The 21,220-nt window shown below is 34.8% G+C and overlaps 2 protein-coding genes across 2 annotated transcripts in view; one reads left to right on the forward strand and one right to left on the reverse strand.

The window, feature by feature from the left end:
* LOC136798750 (neurobeachin-like protein 1) overlaps window positions 1-19,068 on the reverse strand; it is a 36,279-nt gene extending 17,211 nt beyond the window's left edge. The window contains exons 1-21 of the mRNA XM_067055417.1: window positions 18,967-19,068; window positions 18,514-18,721; window positions 15,853-15,929; window positions 15,367-15,432; window positions 14,775-14,858; window positions 14,477-14,575; window positions 13,683-13,795; window positions 12,973-13,106; window positions 11,316-11,410; window positions 10,664-10,783; window positions 10,062-10,192; window positions 9,515-9,647; window positions 8,657-8,770; window positions 8,041-8,287; window positions 7,603-7,709; window positions 6,660-7,249; window positions 5,950-6,503; window positions 5,414-5,578; window positions 4,894-5,243; window positions 4,276-4,491; window positions 3,535-3,742 (exon numbers count right to left, since the gene is read on the reverse strand). Of these exons, the coding sequence (XP_066911518.1) occupies window positions 3,535-3,742; window positions 4,276-4,491; window positions 4,894-5,243; window positions 5,414-5,578; window positions 5,950-6,503; window positions 6,660-7,249; window positions 7,603-7,709; window positions 8,041-8,287; window positions 8,657-8,770; window positions 9,515-9,647; window positions 10,062-10,192; window positions 10,664-10,783; window positions 11,316-11,410; window positions 12,973-13,106; window positions 13,683-13,795; window positions 14,477-14,575; window positions 14,775-14,858; window positions 15,367-15,384 (3,478 nt within the window). The 5' untranslated portion in view covers window positions 15,385-15,432; window positions 15,853-15,929; window positions 18,514-18,721; window positions 18,967-19,068. The remainder of the gene's footprint in view (window positions 1-3,534; window positions 3,743-4,275; window positions 4,492-4,893; window positions 5,244-5,413; window positions 5,579-5,949; window positions 6,504-6,659; window positions 7,250-7,602; window positions 7,710-8,040; window positions 8,288-8,656; window positions 8,771-9,514; window positions 9,648-10,061; window positions 10,193-10,663; window positions 10,784-11,315; window positions 11,411-12,972; window positions 13,107-13,682; window positions 13,796-14,476; window positions 14,576-14,774; window positions 14,859-15,366; window positions 15,433-15,852; window positions 15,930-18,513; window positions 18,722-18,966) is intronic.
* Window positions 1,042-2,154, forward strand: LOC136798753 (adenosine receptor A3-like). Its single transcript, XM_067055420.1, has one exon. It carries the CDS (start codon window positions 1,057-1,059, stop codon window positions 1,990-1,992), a length of 936 nt encoding a protein of 311 aa, XP_066911521.1. The 5' UTR covers window positions 1,042-1,056; the 3' UTR covers window positions 1,993-2,154.
* Window positions 19,069-21,220: the final 2,152 nt, after the last annotated feature.

The following is a 21,220-nucleotide window of genomic DNA, read 5'->3' on the forward strand; positions in this document are numbered from 1 at the left end:
ACCTCTAGCCATTCAAATCTTTAATTCAAATTTAATGAAATTTAAAGATCTCTCATATAAAACTTCCTTATCAAACTAATCAAGTTTTTAAAACTCAAAAACACAAAGACGGGGGTAACTCACGATACGCATCCCCTATATCAAAACATATCAGTGGGGGTGTGTGCAGCTTAATTCCAGACAGATCTTTTTAAATTTTAATAATTGGAATTTGGTCCTCGGGGCATATTAATTTTTAATTTTTGATTTTGCACCGGTACTTATTTCCGGGAAATAAGTAATGGAGAGAACTTTCTTCAGGGAGTACTTTTTTCCTGTGACACCAGCCAATTAATTTTAGTTCTATTCTTTGCTTCTTTTTTTTAACACAATGCTAAGTATTTTGAATTTTTAATATTTTACTAAAAAAATAGTTAATTTACTAAAATACTATTTTTTTTCCATTATTCGCATTTGTTTTAGAAGACCCGGTAAATTTGACAACTATAAATAAACTGTTCGTCATTTCAGATTGAAATGGTCGGATTTGCCCTCTTTCATGGTTGATAAAATTGTGATTATTTTTCTCCCTAACATCAAATTGGACTGTTAAACCACTCTACACTTTTTAAACTAACAATCATTTGCCACGAGAAATGAGTGGTAGTTTAGACAATCCTTCTTTTTCACATTTTCATATTCTCAATATTAAATGAGAATCACGCGCGGTTACTTGGTCAAACGTTTTGAAACAATTTCCAAGAATTGATTCGGAAATGAGTCGATTAAGAGTTGGAAAGAGCTAAATATCACGTATGAGTTTTGAGATGATCACTTTCCAATCACTTCTCAATCAAAAAGAAAATCGACTTCATATGTCGATTTCCCTGAACTACCAAAACAGTAGCAATTAGCCTGATGATGAAAAGCTTGTTGATGTAATTTGGAAAACAAGGATTCGAGATAGTGGTTATTTAACATGAATTACGGATATAAAAGCCCATACTGGAGCAACCATATCCTATGTTTAAGAAAGGAAACGTCTTCTATTGAGTGATTCCATGAACTTTAGCTAACATGGAAGGCGGATTTCCATGTTATGGTTTGTTTTCATCGCTGGATGTAACTTTCAATATCATTGCCACTACTTTCTACGGTTTATCATCCATAATTGCAGCTGCTGGCAACACATTTTGTTTGATTGTTCTTTGGCAACCGTCGCAGCGATCAAAATCGAATAAAATTTTAACGTCTCTCGCTTTGAGTGATTGTTTGGTTGGTTATGTGTGTTTACCTTTGGTAATTTGGTTGATGAACACAAGCGACATTACATCTGTTAGATGTAGGGTAGAAAAGGTCTACAGTGTGCTCACACTCTGGATGGGTGGAAGTTCTTTGTGCTCCGTAGTGTTCCTGGCATATGAACGCTACCTACACATCGCCAGAGCCAATAGACATTACCACAATCTAACTAATCGTAAAGTCAACTTGATCATGATTTTATATTGGAGTATGGCATTTATGGTATCTTTGGCGTCCACCTATGATGCCTCTGTATATATGTTCTTCGGCATTTGCAATACCGTAACTTCTGTCATTTTCATGATTGTCAGCTACTTTTACATCTGGGATGCTGTCAGACAAAGTCGCAGACGGATCGCAGCTAATATAGGAGGTCAACAGCAAGTCGGCTATTATATTCGGTGCACCAAAAACGTCCTAATAATCATTCTCTGCTACCTCATAGCATGTTTACCAACTCTCATTTTCATCATTTTGTTGCTGATTGGTGGAGCAAATCCAAGCCTTTTTTCAGAAAATTTGAAAGTGATCACTCCGGTCGTGGTTACTTACATCGCATTGTCCAATTCATGTACAAACCCTTTTTTGTACGTGTGGAAAGACCCTAATTTCAAAGCAGGGTGTAAGACAATATTGCGCAGAAGAACGAGGATAGATCTTCCACCACGTGGGTCAATATCCAATGCCAGGCAACATACATCTACCTTCTGATCAAGTTAAAGAGAAAGTTACACTCCGTTCATTCAAAGAGGATGAAGATTTCGATTTCAGAGATTCTAGAAGATTTTAGAGAAGACTTGTATTTTCGAATGGTGACTTTTATTCAAAGCATGATGTGAAAGTTTATAGGACTATTCTTTCATAACAATGGATATATATTATATATATATAGTGAAGATATGTAATATCTGTCATTTTAGAAAAAGAAAAGTATTGATATATAAATAACTCAAACTGATAAAAACGAAAAAAGTTAAGAATATTTTTGTTAATTGTGTGTATTTACGATTTTTTTGGTATTTTTTATTTTTTAATCATTCCGAAACAGAGGGTAATTTAGCAAAAAGTTAAAGGGAATTTAAATAGTGGTATGTGAAAGAAAACCTAATCCAATGAAGATAGAAGAAAAGTAATAGTGGAGAAACAATGAATTGCAAAAAACTTTTTTGATAAACACACTTCCGTAAGTTCATCAAAATACATCAAAATGGGGACAAATACAAAAGCAAACACATCAAATAAATTAAAAAAAAAAAAAAAAAAGGATACATAACAAAACAAAACCCGAAGTCCCAGACTTGTGACTGGCATAGTGACTTTCCACGTGTTTAAGGGCCCACACTCAGTCGCCTTCGGAAAACATAGTAGAAAAAGGAACTGACCAGCAGCTTCCAAATAAATAACAGACAACAAACAGACACTACAACAAACACAATCTTACATAAAAATAGAAAAAATCACACAAAAACTGAAAAGAATAGAATCGTAAGTTGGCCGAGAACCCGGTTCGGCGTGCCGCGACGGGAGAACCGCACAGGGCAAAGAAAAGTAGGAAAATATATATATATATATATATCGGCAGCTTACTGAGATGTAGTGAGGAGCCAAGATCGATCAGGTGGTTTGACTCAGTCCTCCGTTTTCGTTTGACGGTTGAATTATAATCACTCATCAAGCCTTTATGTATAACTTTATTGACATTTGAAGCATAGATTAGATTGGATATCGGTTGTTTACACAATTACATTCATTTTGTATGGAAGTTTATACCGTCTATGAAACACTGTAATGAAATCGCTTTTTAGCACAAAGGCAATCCAAAATTGACACGAATCCACAATACCCAGTCATGTTTGTCAGACAGATTTTAGCGCTAAATTTTTATTTTTAAAAGGCCAATAAGATCATTTTTTATTGTCATTTTACAATTCTTTTAACGTTAGTTTACCACTACAGTAATAACTAGTATTAACTTATAATATAATGATAACTGAAAATAAAGGTAACGATGAATGGACCAATTTTGCCCCAAAACTTTTTTTCGTAAATTGGGCTCCATCATATTTTAAACATTACCATTTTACCATTTTCCCTTAACATGACAAAGTCCAAAAATCCTATTTTTTGAAGTTTTTAGCTCAAATTTTCTCATTTTGGGTATTGTTATTTTGCAAAAAAAAAAAATAAAAAAAAAAAATAGAATGCTTATAAATCCCATTGAAGTAAAAGCCGAAAAAAGATGTATTCACTGACCTGTCGAGATGAGAAACTCTTCAACTAATCGGAGGATTTGCACTGCATTCTGGGTATCCACTGCATAAGGTTGTGTGGATTGTTCGATGGATTGAACAGATGCTTCAAGACACATTTCATACAGCTGCCGTTCGATGTTTAGCATTGGAAGAATAAAGTGATGTCGTGCTGCTATCTCGTGAAGTGAACATATTGCTTCGATACGTTTCTGCGTGGAAAGACATGGAAAAAAAGTTCATTTCAATCAATTATTTCAAAGTCTATATTATATTCAAGAAATCTGGTTTTGTCAGTGCCTAGATTTTACCCCTGGCCCTTTATTAGCGAGTTTATGGATCCACTCTTTTGTGGGCGGACGAATGGTTAAAACAAATTAAAGCAGTCCGAAGTTTTGTCCCGGAAAATCGAGGTCGGTAAAAAAATTCTGGTTTACCATAAGCGTCCTCAATCAGTCAGGATAAAAAAATTATAGTCTAGACTACAGGAAAAACAAACACATACAAATTCATTACAGTGAGGGAATTAAAACTTTGACTTACCTGGACTAACTAAAGATTCTTCATATTGGAAATTTATCGTGGCTTGGATCAATCACAAGATTTTGTTGATCTTGTGATCCAAGCCATGATTAACTTTCAATCTAAGTCGATAAACTGAAACTTATTTATCTAGATAAAGTTTCGTTCATGATTTTTATTATCACCCCTCATTCTATAGAGGAGTCCAAAAAGTGCCACTTACAGTCCATGCTGCGATATCAGATCCTATGATTCCAGTCCACATCACAATATGGATTATCTCAATCACCACGTGCACCAGTTCTGCCTCCATCACATCCTCAAGATCTTCGGGTTGTGTGTTTTCAGATACAATTAATCGCCAGATCGGTTCGTACCAACCAGGTTCGTTCGCACATCGCACTGAACTGATATCCGATAGTTTGAGCGAATTTCGAACCTGTAAAGCAATAAATATGTAAGGTCAAGTACACAATTTGCGGTTAGGTACAAAACTTGCGGTTAGGTACAAAACTTGCGGTTAGGTACAAAACTTGTGGTTAATTTCAAGATTATTCACGTGGTGTAAAACTTCATGTTGTTGTCAAAATCCTAGAGAGAATTCATACCCGATCAATCCTCGTTTTAAAAAGAATCTATATACATTGTGATGAAACGAAGATGGAAAAACGCACATTGAAGAATGTGATTAAAATTTGTGTTGTAGCTCAAAAAGCAAAGAGAATGAGGCGGAAATCTACGCGTAATCAGACCCGATTTAAATCATTCCTCGCTTTACAAGGAACTTAACCTTTTAAAACCTAAACATTCAAATGAAGATACAGATTAAGGGAAAACTCACTTTGATTGCAACTTCCAGTTTGACAGGTCTTGGATGAAACTGTACGATATGGAACACTGTCAATACTTTACCAAAATCGGTATAGATATCGGATTTCAAATCACTGGTCCGATCAACCGATATCCCTAACTTGAGTAGATGCACAATGACGTCACGATCGATGTCTTGTTTGCATAGAAGTTCACCGATACCGTCAAATAAACCATCCCCGTCCAAAGAAAGCTTCTTTTTGCCAGCATCCGAAATTTTTCCTTTTTTTAGGAGGTAGACTATCAAGCTAAGAATTTTGATACGAATTTTGTTGGAAACTTCGTGCACCAACCATCTGTATAAAATGTTACTGCCTGATTCTGTGAAAGAAGGAACAAATCAGCAAGTTACTACAGAGCATAAAAAAGATAGCGTTTGCGTGGCTTAGAAGGGTCATAACTACCGGTCAGATCATGTGAAGCTAAACCATAATAGCGAAGACAAGTATAGCTGTGACGCGAGCGAAAAATAAAAAAAATAATTCTAATACCTGAAATCGTGGTTACAAGTTCATGTCCACCAGTCCTGGTTGCGTTGTCCAACATATCCAGAACTTCATCAAGATATTCATGTTTTGGTACAGCAGCTATGAAGTTCAACACGTAGTTGATGTTCTCTTTGCTTGGTGTGTGTTGCAACAAGTAGAAGATCAAACCTATGGTTGGAAGAGAAAGAAACTTTCAAAGAGTCATTGGAAATTATTGTACCCTGGATATGAAAGTTGGTATCGTAACGAAAGTAATATTTTATATGTATTGCCACAATCAATGGTTTCACTTTCCTCAAGTAATAATTATTCTCCCACATCTATAATTGTTTTTCCTAGAACTCTGAAAAAGTGTCATTATCTAGGTTTTGCCCGAGTGAAGGTCAGATAACACTATTGTACGTTGAATCAAGCACGCTACTACATCAACTTGTAAGACTTTATTCAGACGATAGCTTGTTCAATCCAAATATTTCACCTATAATATATTTAAATGCATCCAAAAGTCATTAAAAATATAATCACGAGATTAATATTACCAAGGAGAGCCGTCCTTAAGTCTCTCTCATCAGTTTCTGTCAGTATCTGCCTCCTTTTTTCGGTCCGCTCGGTCGGTCCACGGCAATAAAACTGCTGCACAATGTTGAGAAAGTAATCGATGGTAAATAAATTCCCAAAATATGTTGGGTCGTCTTTTATATAAGTACTCAATAACTGTATGTGAGCTATTTGTACCGAGATGTCGGCATTTGCCCAAATCTCGAAATCAAAAACAATATATTGATAGACAGCTTCTAGCATTTCGTCTTTGAGTCCTAACAGGCTTTCAACCAGTTGTCCGATAGCGTTGTGAAAACCGATATTTATGAGAGCCGGGTCGCAATCGTGGAGCAACAAGCTGATAACTTTGATCCCATTTACATCCAAAGGAGTTATGTTCGTTTGTAAACGACTTCCAATGATATTACGAATCAACGCAACGAAATGCGCTACACCATTGATATCGTGATTATCTGACTTTACCCAATGTTTGAAAGTATCTGATCGAGTTCTTGGCAGAGAAGGATCCACTAACGTCCAGTCGGAATCGTTCCTGAGAAAAGCGTAATACAAAATTGTATTTCTCTTATTTTCTGACAATGAGCTTGGACACTTTGGTAAGAAGATGCAAAGAATGTTCAAATAGTCAAAAGCAAGTCGGGAAGAAATAAAAGTTTGACATGTAAGGTTCACGAAAAGAAAAGTTTACCTTGGTAATGGAGGCGTTGCTAGGACGACAAAACTTCCTGCTTGTGATCTTTTTAATAACCCATCATTTCCTGATGAAGGTGTTTTCAAAGTTTGGCTGGGAGTTGAAATAGCACCAGCATTATCCAATGAATCTTTATGAACGACTTCAATGACTCTTAATTCATCATCGACTTCGTGTGTCCACCTCTCTGGGTCATCTCCTTCATAAGGACTTGGCTTATTCTTTGGTGAATACAATACTGGCAAATCAGACAACACTGGTTTACTACCATCAACGACATCAAGACCTGTGGAACTTGTGATGGATAAGGAATCGTCATTTACAGATAACAAATCTGTGCTTGTTTTTGATTTCGTATCGTCAGACTTCTCTGAAAGACCGTCCTCCGAAATACAGAACTTCTTATTCTTAGGTGATTTGAAACAGGCTTGTTCTAGCAGTGGGAATAATACGGGTAGACCTCCCAAAGATTGAATGGATTCTTGTATGGTATACACTTGGCAGATGTGTCCAGTTAAGTTACGTAATGCATGCATTTTGTCACGAAATGTTTTGTTCAAATCCTCTAATCCGTTCCTGGCAGCAGCCTAATAAAAACCAAGCAATAAATCATTCAGTAAAACTTTATTTCACGCGACGTTAGAAGAAAATCTCCCCCTTCAATCCATACACAAATTTTCAAGAAAAACAAATGAAGGGTCTCAGCAAGGAAAATGTTGAAGAGGAGTAAGAAGAAATCAACCTCCCAAAACTCACTTTCGAACAAGATTATGGTGGCCCATGACGGCCAACCTATTTTTTAAAATAGAAAACTCTCTTTCAATCAGGATATCATTAGTAACCAATAGCCTCAGTAATGAAAAAGTTCAGTCTACGAGTCAATGGAATCCTTTCTGTATCATTTTATCAATAAAGGAAGGGAAAAATATAAGCTCTCTACCTTTGCGTTATAATAAAAGACGACACTTGATAACAAGCCAGCTGTATCGTTCGCCAGTAATGCAGGCAACAAGTCTTTTGGAGTGAATAAGTGTACAAAATTGGGTCCTGCAATCAAAGTAGGGCAAGCAAAAGTTAGTTAAAGTATTTAGAGAATTAGAAACGAATGTTGCAAGGCGAGAAACGCCCATAGCACAACTCCACATTTTTTGAATCTAAATATTAGTCAAAATTCCGAAATGACAAACATTCCATCTAAGTCCATCGGTTGAAATTCGAATTCAAACTTAAGAAAGTCTGATCTAAATAGACCATCGAACAATACTCTAAGAGAAAAATGAGGCTACAGTTAAGATAAATCTAAAAGAATGGTATTCAAGACAATGAACATCGAACTAGAGACAGTTCGAATGAATGTTGATTGCATTCAATAACCTACCTAGGCCTGCTAGTTCCCTGATTCTATCTACTTGTACTGAGTCATTGAAAAGCATGAATGAAGACATCTGCCCTTTCAAACTGGTCGGTATCCCCCAAATCTCATTCTGGTGCCCAGCAACAATGTTTTCAGGGAAGATTGTTTCTCCTTTATTGACAGGACTTTGTGGCGTGGTTGGTGGGTGAATCATGTAGTGAAAGTTACCATTGGCCGAGATACTGCTACCAATAGTCGAGTGAACAATCTCCTACAAAAGAAAGTAGAGGTCTTTCACCTTTGATTGGTAAGATAATATTCAAATCTCAAGAGGTGATTCCTTATGCAAATCGTTTCAGTAATACTGTAGTCGAAATTGTAATTTTGTCAGAATTAAGACAAGAAAATCCAGCCACGTGTACTGAAAAATACTAAAGCTCCTCCAAGCATTGAATAGGCTTTTCGGGTTATTTTCAAAAATGATTTCATGATAATCTGAACTTACATTAATCTTGTGAAGAAATTTCGAGGTGTTTTTTAAGGTTCTTTTACTTTGTGTATTTGAGTAAAGGACTATCCTGTCTGCTGAACTCAGTTTTACCTTTTGTTAAACCAGCCCTTTCTAGTCGGATCATCTTACCTTATTCAACGTTGGAAATTGTAATTGTGCGGCATGAATTTCTAACCCATCCACATAAACGTGTAGTAATGCTCGCCCGAGAAGACGTTTTGTGTGTACAATCGTCAAACTATGCTGAAAAGGAGATGTGGGAGTGTCAAATTAAAATATAAACAACACTTAATGATTGCAATTAAAAAAGACCAAGACATTGCATATTGACGAGTACTTTTGATTGCTTTGATCAAGATTCGAATGTTTTGTTTTGAAAAAGACTTGAAATCGAAATTGAAATAGTCGGGGTTGAGAAAGTCAACAAACAGAAAATCTTCAAAGTTATTTTGATTTTTACTTTTCTTGAGTTTATATGGATACAGCAAGACTTTTAATTGCGATTTCATAAAATGTCACATTCACGGGTCTCACTTTCACAGCTTGATTTACTTTGTAGCTCTTTGATGTAACTATCTACTTGGAGATTTCTGAAAGTTTTTCGTGCTTTTGGAAAACATGCAAAGGGACTTCAACGGGATAAATCCGTTGCACGGTCGTCTCAAAGTGGGATACGGCAAGCCTCGTCACCAATACGGTTTTTACTGACCCTGTATATCCCACCTCGAGAAGACCGTGTAACTAATAGTATCCTCATATATTCGAACCTGCTAAGTATTTGACCTCCCATACTTCTGTATCAAGATTTTATTACTCAGTTCCCCTCACATTGCATGGGTTATATAACAGGAGAACATTCACTTGCCAAGTAAATCATAGCACCGGGAGGGGATCAAGCACCTTCCTCCTGTACAGAAGTCAATATTAATAACCCATGCACCATTCAACCAACATTTTCCATTCTATTAGAAAAATAGTATTCCTTACCCATTCCTGGTCAACGAATGGTGCAGAAGTAACAGTGGTCGTCAGAAATTCCTTCTTGGTATGAACAACAATAACCAAAAATCCATCGCTTGTAAAGAATGCTTCAAAACCTTCGCCACGAGCATTCAGAAAACTGACGGAGAATAAAAGAAACACATACATATTTAGCGGATATCTCACAACAAAATTCTCACATGAAAATTTACTTCAAAAGCAGAATCTTAAAGGGACATAACAGTACTTGCGAAATTTGTAAACAAACTGTATGCAGCGGATACAAAATCAAAACAAATGTCACATGTCAAAATAAAAAATCAAACCAAATATGGGTAACTTTGATTGTTCAATTGTTTTACAAGTTTGTTTTGGACACGTGATTTTAATTGTTCTCTTTAATGACACGTGGTTCGCGCAATGTTTACATTTTACTACTTTAATGTCCCTTTAAATATTTCGTCAAAAATGACACTGAGTATAACAAGTTGCCAATGTAATAATAAAAAATTATTAAGGGACTAGAGTATAATATAATTTCACGTCTCATTACCTGTATAAGATGTGTCTTATTTTGGTGGTCCTTTGTGTCGCACGATTCGGTAAAGAGAAATCCAAGCAAACCCAAGTGTGTATTGTAATCCCTTTCGCATTAAATTTTTGAATGACAGGACATTTGATCGTCTAGAATGAAATGAATATAAAATATAATCTTATTAGGACCAACCTTTTCAAATTCGAGCTTTTTGGTTACTCTAAGCGTAGAAACTCCACGAATAATCCTAAAGTATTTTGCTTTATAACTGACGCAATCTGGTAGAAAAATACAGCTAAAAATTTGCCGAAATTCTTATCAGTCGAACATTGGTGGAAAAATAGCTGCATTTCCTCAAGAGGGAGGGTAAGTAACACCATGAATCTGAATGGACAAACTTTAAAAAGAAAGGAAATGGTAGTGAAGCTTCATTGGAATTATAACATTATAGTTAGCACCCCTTTATCATTTTAGTGAAAGTGGGCAAAGAATTCCAATAACATCCCAATTTTGAAGGGATTTGCATCAGATTTTGAAAGAGGGTAGAACCTAGAGTAAGGAGTTGCTCTAGACCGGGGGGGGGGGGGCTCTTCCGAACTATGAACATTGAAATTACAAACCGTTTCTTTGTAAGGGTTGTAGAGGTCAATGAAATGTTTTGGTTGTTGTTGCATATGGTGTTGAGAACTTTGTGATGCCATCCTTTCAAGCGATTGCACCAGACGGTCAGCCAACTCATACTATTTAGAAGTAAGTGTAAAGCCCCTAATTAATTCTTCACCTAACTTGGTGGACGATTAAAAAAAACGCAAAGCAAGGGGCAAAAACCACAAATACAAATGTTGATGTTGAAACATGCCTGATATGGATAGAAATTTACTTGAAAATCTTTCAGTTTTGTTGAGAAAATTGGGACTGGATTCTGCTGGATTATCAAAAAGAGGTGGTTGGAAAAACTTTGAAATTCACCAATGATTAGTATAGTAAGTAAGTCTGCGACTGCAGTCGGAGACGACCCGAAGGCTCGTCTTTCGATAGCTATCCACCCGAAGGTAGGGGAGGGTGCCACTCTTTCTCTCTGGATTTCTCCATTTACCCTTGATCCTTTTCTTAATTGCTGAGCATCAAGCAGAGAGGTATCAAGTACCATTTTGAGAATCTTTGGTATGACCCGGCTGGAGGTTGAGCACACAAACTTGCAAACTGTAGCCAGATGCTCTACCACTGCACTACGATCGGTAAAAACAATGATTAGTATACTGATAGACTTACTTGTGTTTTTCTGTGAAACAAATTAATCAATAGTTTGAGTTCAGAGGAGGTAATTGACAAGCAACCTAAAATCTCCATTATGCTGATCAAGCAATCTGGAAAGAAGGGAAAAATCTTTAGTTTATTCAGACTTGTTGATAAACTGAAATTATTTTGACAGGCTCAGTTCCTATACATAGACCATTTTGATATCAAAACAATGTCAATGGAATAGCAAACCTTGTCTCCAATTGGGATTGTTTTCAATTTCAAGGTTGATATTTTTTCCCATTGTTTTTGATCACATGATCAGAATACACCTATTAGACCAGCGGCCGAGGTAGTGAATTGTGTCACTTCGTAGGGAACCCCTTAGATCAGGGCAAATTTTTGATATTATGCTCCTAATAGGGTGGAGAATTGACAAAAAAATTTGCCCTTCGAATCTCCTGCAGTTTTCGAGTGAATCGATTTTTAGTTAATCGATAGAACTTATCAAGGCTCCCCCCTTTACTAACGGTTTTTTCGAAGTCTGAAAATCAAATATCTGATGCTACCAACTGATTCAGCTTGAAAAGTAGATAGAGAAAATGGGGTTATTTTTTAAGTTTCGACCACCTGGTGCCGAGAAATGGCATTTTTAAGGCGAAAAATCGACGTTTTTGGCGTTTTCCGATGACGTCAGCATTTTCCTAGAAGCATTTTCAGAAAAAATCATTCCCACGGCTGGATAGCCCTGAATTAGTAGTATCCAAAAATGGTATGGTTTGTTAACTTTCGATATCAAAATCTCGAGATATTTTGGTTTAAATATTGAAAATTATCAATATTTTTTGCTGAGTCAGCAGTTTTTCAGTATATTTACCCACCTTAAAAATGAATTATCTCGAGATTTAGACATAGAAAGTTAACAAACCATACCATTTTTAAGGCCTTTTCTGCACCTTGGACGCTGGCCTATATCAAACCTGAGCAGCGGAGATTGGCTTTTTAGGGGACTGGAAATTTATTTATAAGGATGATTTCTTCTCAGCACACAACATTTTTAGGCTACAACTAAATCAAGCCAAGCAAACTCCCGCCAAAACTCTTGAGGGATATTTTTCTTAATTCTCTGTGGTGGAGTGCAAACTAGTTTTAGCACTAGAAAAGCTTAACTATGTTGATGTTACTTTATCGCTTCAATGCAATTATCTTACATTTTTCACAAGAGCACATTTGTTTTTGATACTGTCATCGAGAAGAATTTTCCTTGTATTATTACCAGTCTCCTTGTGCCGCTAAGAGGTGATAGGTCAGGTGTATACATCTCATGTCAATGTGTTGTCAATAAGACTGAGGAAGTCATTGCATTTGAATGACAATATGATTTCACCAAGCTAAGCGAATGTAGATTGCCCATTGGTATTGATCACATGGCCAAAATAAAATGAAATTCAACCTTTTTGCCTGTGTTTGCTGATCAGATACATATTCTATTGACATTGATAAAAAAACTTGGAAACTGATCAATTTATGAAGAATTGATGCATCCTAGACACTTTCCCATAATTTTCTGTAATAATTTTATAGTATTACCAAATTTTGCCTTAAATAAGTGAGATCATATCGACAGAAGAATTCAATAATAAAAAAAAGAAGTTTTGATAAAAAGTTTTATTAGCCTTATGCCTTTTACCTTTGCTGTGCATTTCCAAATCCAATGAAGATTGCAACACCATTAGAATGTCAGTGATCAAGCCGATTCGACAACATATCAATCGATTTTGTAGGACAGTTGCACACATTACACGAATGCTTTCACAAAGGGTCCTGAAAGCAATTAAGGACATGCATATTAATCAATTATAACTTAATATTATGTAATTTACAGATTCGATTGGTTTGATTGAGCTGCAATACACCTTAGCGACCGTAGCATGAAGGTAGAGCATCCAGCTACGGTGCGCAAGGTTGTGGGTTCAATCCCCAACCGGGTCATACCAAAGATTCCCAAAATGGTACTTGCTTGATGCTCAGTAACTAAAGAGACGGATCAAGGGTAAGTGGAGAAATCCAGGGAAAGGAGTGGCACCCTCCCCTACCTTCGCCTTCGGGTAGACAGCTATACGAAAAGGGAGTCTTCAGGTCGCCCTCGCCTGTGGTCGGTCGCAATACACCTATCGACCCTTTGCGACGGAATCAGCTTTTGAGGTAACAGATTTACAGGAAAGTTTCTTTCAATGAACGTGATGAAGTGGATATAAATTTAGTTTGCACTTAAACTCAATGACTCAGAGAAATATTTCACATGGGGAATAGAGTTTTGAAGAAATTTTGAGGTGTGCTGCCCTACGCTAATAGGGATTCATAAGTGTTTAGTGGAGACAGTCTGGACAAATTTACTACCTTTGAGCATCAGGTTGGAAGTTTGGTAATGCTTGAATAAGGATTGGTGTCAAACTTTCTAAGTGAATCACTCTCTGTTGTAAACCAGTCTCAAAGTTATTGTTTACTGTCAGCTGAAAAAGAGAAATGATCACAGTCTCAATTCAACTCTAAGAGAAGGATTGACAAATCAGGTCTTTTGATGAAATGATTTTTAAGCTGACAAATCTAGAAAATTCAGTATTATTAATTGATGTAGCTGAAAACCACTTTCAAAATTTTGAATTCACTTTGAAAAAACCACTGACAGCCTAGGTGTAAAAACCTTACAGGGTTCAGACAGACCTTCGAAAATAAAATTCCCTGAGTTTCCCTGAATTTTAATCAATTTTCAAAGGTTTTTTCCCTGAGAAATTCCTCATTTTAGCTATTTTTTCCCTATTTTTTCCCTGAGTATCAAGCAAACCATAAAAACTAAGCAGAGTCAAAAGAGATGTATCTTTAAACAAAAGGCACACATATCAAATGGTAAACCTAAGGTAAAAATTAAAGCTACAAATACTGCATATGAATAAACACTTTAAAACTAAAAAAACTTTTAAATCCGTTTTCCATTCATTCTTCAAAAAATAAAATTCCCTGAGTTTCCCCTGGGTTTCCCTGAGTTTCCCTGATTTTTCTGAAAATTTATCATATTTCCAGGTTTTCCAGGTTTTCCAGGGTCTGTCTGAACCCTGCCTTAAGAGTCCCAATTTACAGTTAAATATTCACTTTAATAAAATGATGAATTAAAAAGTTTGAGAAGGAATTCCTACAAGTTCAAGCAATGCCAAAGCAACGTCAGTATTCAGATTTTGATGAGTTTTCAAACCAAACTTTAACATTTCCATTTCGAATTGATTATCGAAGGTACACTGAAAATAAAATAATTTTAAATGAAAACAAGAGCAAGACAGCAAGAAAATATGAATCATTCAGTTACTTTTGTATTTTGGCAGTAAATTACAGTCTTGACAGTTCAGTTTTCAATGCTGCAAATATTAATCAATAAGCCATCATCTCTGAAAGAGTCACCTCAAAGGCTTTAAAATTAAAGTAACATGTCGAATGTACCTTGACAAAGCCATTACTATTGAGAATTGTCGTAAGCAGATTGATGACCAGTCGCAGTCTGTCATTGATAAATGCTTCGTCATCCTAAAAAAACATTTTTAAACACTACAATTTCAATTAACCAAGTTTCAAAAACATAATAATTATAGTTTCGGTTTTATGTCTTTATCCTTCTCAGACACTTTTTCATTAAATCGGCTACCCTGGATGGTTGATGTGCATAACCTGTAATGTAAACATGATCAATTTTGGGTACTTGCACGGAACATTCTTTTGTGATAGCAGCTTTTATAAGAGTTTTATACAACATCAATTTTTTATTCAAAGAATCAAAAAAAATGTCTTGAATACAAGTAGCATGAAGGTAGTTTATAAAACAATGCTTTGGAAAGCCAGTTCTGACAATTAAGATTTCACTCCCTTAATAGCATTTTTTACCAAGATTTCACTTCACTTATTTGGCTCAGCTTTTACCTTTTACCATGAATTCAAGGGCTGCAAGCATAATCAAACATATATTACAAATATTTTGGGTCTATTGGTTTGTAAGGACAAACCAAATTTTGTACATAGTTTTAAAACTCTTTCTTACACTTTCAATACATAGCATATCTTGAATAACACCAAAGATATTCACCACTTCCCCAACCAGAACATTCTAAATAAATGAAAGAAATGTTAGCAAAATAATTAGGTCAACCTAAAAATTTTGAAAAACCATTTTTTAATTGGGCTGTGAATGAAACTAAATCTGGAATTGTACATAAGCTTTAAGTCCTAAGTCTATAAGTCCTTAAAAAAGTACTCTCAAACAATAAAGATTTGAAATTTTGAAATTTTGAAATTTTTCCTTTGAAAATTGGTCACTTTTTGACTACCCTCTTTCTGCATCATTATCCAAAAAATCAGAACAAACTAATGTGTCAATCCTGAAAAAACTTGTAACAGACAAAGGAACAGACAAATGGATGGATGAACAAAGGTTAATTTGAAGGACCTCCAAGAGGTAGGGCCAAAAAGAAGACCTTACAAAGGTTTTCTATAAGGTTTTAAGTAGATGAATATCAGCATCACTCACTGTTACAATTTCTTTCCACTTTCCAAATTTTTCTCTGACTCCTGTATCATTACCAACAATTAATGAGCATAATGTTTCTAAGAAATAATGTCAATGAATAATAATAATAATAATCAATCCAGTCAGGTTCAGTATCAGTCTGAGGTTTCCATTTTTTCTAGATAACACTAAATATGGTTCAGCACTCAGTGGTTTTAACCAAGATAGGTAATTTTTTTAAATAAAAAAAGTTGATTTCTTCCTGTTTCTTTAAAGAAGCAATATGTAATAGTTATCAGACAGTTGCGAGTACAATATGAGAAATATTTTACGAGTTCGGAGACTTTTTCGTACAATATTTTCTGAGCCTTTAGGCGAGGAAAATATATGGAAAAAATCCGTAACGAGTGAAATATTTCTATCTTGTGTGAGCAAATGTCTGATAACTGGCTTATCGGTGACCCAAAAAAATGCACTTTTTGTGTTGGAAAAAAGCGCAGGGCAATTTTGTAACAAAGTGACGTTAGATTGCTGCTACCGCTACAATGCAACAACATCTTCGTCAATTTATATTTTTACATGTAAAATACAAGATATATTGTACTCTTTTTAACCAATCAGATTGCTGATATTTTTTGGATCGCCGATAAATGAAGCTCTCCAAGCTAGAGAATATTTTGANTGCTGGGATAGGGATCTTCTCAAAATATAATCGATTTCGATTATTAAGTTCGATTAATGATTCGACTATTTAATCGAATAGCTGCCGTTGTTTAGTCGAATAGCTTCGACTATTTAATCTCCTATATTCGATTATTTAATCTCCTTTATTCGATTATTTAATCCTTGTATTCGATTAATTAATCCTTTTTCGCTTATATCTTAGGGATCCTCTCAAAAATACCGAATTTCGGTAAAATGGTTTTCGGTTAAATTCGGCTGTTTGTTTTGGACAATTTTCCCACCCATCGCAAGTGAAAGAGGATAGAAAATGCTAAAAAATGACATATAAAAAAGTACAGGTTGTAATCCAATTTTCATCGATTTTTCATTGCCTTGAAGTTATATCTTTTTTCAAATGCTGTAACGTCAATTTTAACTTCACGTTTCAATGGAAGCGCAATTTCGAAAAAGAAATCCCTTTATTTTACAAATCACCGACACATATCTACTCATTCTCTTTAGCATTTTTTACCTCCAAAATAAATAAAACTTACTGGTTATCCTTGGGAGTTTTTGATATCCAAAAATGAATCACCATTAATAAAAACAAAGTTTAGATAAATAAAGGCTCCCATCGAAAACTGAATTTCGAGGGGAGGAAAGTCTGTAGTGAAAACTGAAGCAAACAAAGCATTCCATTTCCATACATACATACCTCTTACAACCATATCTCAATGTAATAAATTTTATAACTTTCTGTTTTCAAAGTCTTTTCAAAATATGAATAATATCACAATATTTTAGGTTTAATTTTCAGGAAATGTTTTCTTCTCAAAACCAAACTCACAAATGAATTCAATGTTTTGATTGCAACATTTTCGAATCTTTCGAATGCGTGACGCAATAATTTGATTTGCAGAAAATAGAACTCGCGCGAAAAACAATGCAACGACTTCATTTTTTAGATGACAAATAGTGCAGCATCAATTCTGTGCGATGATTCGATCTCTTATCTAGCCATTAAAAAAAACCTGGATGTAAAATTCGAATCCATTCTTACAAACAGAATAATAGAGCATGACGTAACTTGTAAGAAAAAAATGTTGCATTGACCAATCAAAACGCCATGATTGACGTTTGCGAACAGAACAATAGAGCAAAAGAATGTTTTTTCCTGCTTTTATATGACGTAATGACGTATTCTTGATCTTGTGAGCGCTCTCCCTTTTATCCTTTTATCTTTTTTTTTGTTTTGCCTTTTTGATTTGAACATGAACACAACGATGGAGTGCTATTTTCGAATCGAAAAACAATAACAAAGAAATAAGAAGCAACTGTGTTGAGAGGTTGATGACAGAGGAAAGTGTGTGGAAATTAAAAAGATAGAAAAAGATAGAAGTACTTTATCGTGGAGGGATCGTGGAATTGTTATCCAAACATTAAGAAACTTAAAGATCATGCGATAATGTGATTCACAAAAGGATTATTCTATCATTTTATAATTTATGATGCCCCTTGGTAGATCCAAAATCCTTAAAGGTAAGAAGAATTATGCAGTCATTGGTTGATTTGACTATGGCTTTTTGAAAATATTTTTTCTTGTCTTTCAAATCCACAGTAGACAAAGGCTTGTTTGCGCTGTTTTCGATCTACGTAAGAAAAAATAACCGATATTCGATTATGTTTTGGAAAAAATTCGATTATATTTTGGAATCAAAAGGATTAATTAATCGAATAATAAGATTAAATAGTCGAACCAAGGGGACTAAATAATCGAACTGAGGGGACTAAATAATCGAACTGAGGTGACTAAATAATCGAATTTCGATTGTTAAATAATCGAAGTACTTCGATTATTTAAGCGAATTTTTCGCTTAAATTCGATTATTTAAGCGAATTTATTTTTGAGAAGATCCCTAATGTGTCTAGAGAAACAGAATTAATCTTGGAGATTTGATAGCTAGCAAAAGGTTTACAAACATTTCTTTTTAACCAAATGCCATTCAAAAATTATTAAGCAACAAAATCAAGAGGGATTCTCATTGCTATGTAATTTAAATATCCAAACAAGGGGCATAATGTATAATACCTCTTGTACAAAGAGCTGCATAAAACATTTGAGAGCTGCATCTTTGTCTTCCTCTGTGACTGAATGATCCTCTTCTTCCACTAGTTTCCGCAAAATATCCAATGTTTTGGAAACTAGTTCACTCCCTGAGGTATTGCCCTAATAAAAGTAATTTATAATTTTTGGCTTCAAAAAGTCAATACTCAAATAAATGAGAGCTGTAAACCAACGATACTCATATATTTTTATTTCAAATTTCAAATTAATTTAATTTATTTAAGTCAATATAAAAGCAAATAACAAAGGCTTCGCAAAAGCTTTTTTGAAAATAAAATCTGCTGGAAGGAAACAAGACAGAACAGCATGGCTTGTTGGTAATATTATTTGATGCCACAACATCTTACCTCATAATGAAGCAAAGAATCCATCACCGTATTGCTAGTATCGAAGAAACATTGTGCAGATGTTTACCTTTGGATTATATTTTTCATATCTAAAACCTGATAAAATTAATTTTAGAAACATAATTTCTGTTGTGTTGTACAGTAATCTCTATTATTAGATCTTGTTTTGGTACACATTTTGGACATCTTGTTGTTTAGTGACATGGTGGTATACCAAAAAGGCTTAAAAATCACTTATTACCACAGTGTAATATTTTTATTATAAGCCATGCGAAGCAGCATTGTCATACTGATTGTATAACAGCTCTGTTGCGCATCAGTGCACATAGCAACGCAAATTTTGCCATGATATAATGTTCAAAATGCTTTTGATTAGAACAGTTTTTGAGTTTTTGACTTGTTTTTAGGAAAAGTTGTAAAGTTGTTTTTAAGAGGTGACCTTGAAAGATAGACTTGTGGATTAGTGGAGTTGCAGATTGAGGATTTATAAAACAAATCAGAGTGTGGAAAAGAAACAGGGGTTGTGGCCAAAGAGTTGACGATGGAAGACTCAAGCGTATGGCAAGGATGGCTGTGTCAAGGAACGACTAGTGACAACTATACTAACACCTAGATTTAAGAACTTGACACGATGGCTGATGGAGGGCTGCTCTATCTTTTGACTGTGTGTAAATGCCTGCTGTAATATAACAATGGCAACATGTCTAAAAGCCTGGATGTTATTTTACCAAAATTTTACCACTAGAAAGCTGAAAACCTCAGCTTTCAGATGGTGTACGGTTTCAGCCCCCCCTTAAAATAAGGGACTTGAATTTTGGGCAAAATTTTAAGGGGAAAATTTTTGAAATTTTCAGAAATGAGAGGGGATTCATGTTTAAGGGGACCAAAGAAAAAGTTTTGGGTGAACCCAAATCTCTTTTCATACTCTTGTAAATATTTTTTTACTTAAGGCAAACACTTTTTTATTTATTGGTTGATGGATCCGCTGACGCTATTTTTGCCAAAATAAAAAAAATTAAATAGAGATTTCAAAAACTTTTATTTACTTTCTCTCCTTTTACTTTTTACTACTCCTCCCGACTTTCAAAAAAGAAGAAAAACTAAAAAAAACTCTTACATATAGTCTTTATGTGTACATTTTTATGTTTCAGTTTATTTTTAGTGTTTTTTAACCATAGACTCTATCTATAACAACATCTTGCACTTTATTCTTTTGTCTTTAAATCTAGAAAATCGATACACGTTTTTTTTTTTTATAAGGAACACGTTTATAAGGAACTCGAGGCTGAAAATGGTTCAAAAAATAAGGAATTGTTAAGAAACTGCTCAGGCTGAGAATAAGTGGATTTGAAAATAATGTACCTTATTGGGACTAATTTGACCAAATTTTGATCTTTCAAGGGGCAAAAAGTTCAAAATTTCCTATGTAGTAAGGAACTCGATAAGGAAATTTGAGACTGAAATTCTCTGTAAAAATAAGGAACTCCAGGCTCAGAGCAAAGTTAAGGTTCCTTATAAAAAAAAAAAACGTGTACTTTAGGAAATTTCATAAAATTTTATTTTACTATTTCCTCCGATTTCAGATTTTTTTAAAGAAAATAAATAACATCAATTTTATTTTTATCTTTTTTCTATCCTCCTGTCCAAAACTTTTCCTCATAATGTCCGTAAAACCAGAAAATAAAAAAGTAATTGCCTAAATATACTTAATATAACGTTTAAGGTGGTAAACTAAGGGTGAACATTAGAAAACTTTCTGTCACCCAGGAAAGTTGGTTGATTTTTTGGCCCCTGTAATGACACACTTTGTAATAAATGCCACAGTTACAATACCTGCTGCACTTTGTAATACCAAAAGCTGACGCACTTTGTAAGAGAATATAAGTTTAAATGCCATAAAAAGGGGTTCGTAAAAAGCTCTGTAAATTGCTTCACTATACATTTAAAACAGAGAAATTTTAAGATTTAGATCCAAAATTTCCTAAAATAAATAAAATAAACTGGGTTCAGTCCCAGGGATGCAAATAAGCGTTGGTCATCGGTCAATGTCCGACTGAAAAAGCTATTTGACCGACTGAAATTCTTTTGTGTCGGTCATGATGTCCGAATGAAAAAAGGAATAAACCATTAACTTGAGAGTTGAAAATAAATCTCTTACACCCCTGTCTCTTACTTAGCCTATTCTTTTAATACTCGCTTCCTTTGTAGCTTTCAGGGTGTTTCTAAGTTAACTTTTATCGACTTGCTTTCTTCG

Source organism: Clytia hemisphaerica, unplaced genomic scaffold (genome assembly GCF_902728285.1).
Source record: "Clytia hemisphaerica strain Z4C2 unplaced genomic scaffold, Clytia hemisphaerica genome assembly, whole genome shotgun sequence".
NCBI lineage: Eukaryota > Metazoa > Cnidaria > Hydrozoa > Leptothecata > Clytiidae > Clytia > Clytia hemisphaerica.

Bases quoted from the DNA above. Each gene is read 5' to 3' on its own strand.
- LOC136798753 (XM_067055420.1), top strand. From the start codon at position 1,057: ATGGAAGGCGGATTTCCATGTTATGGTTTGTTTTCATCGCTGGATGTA.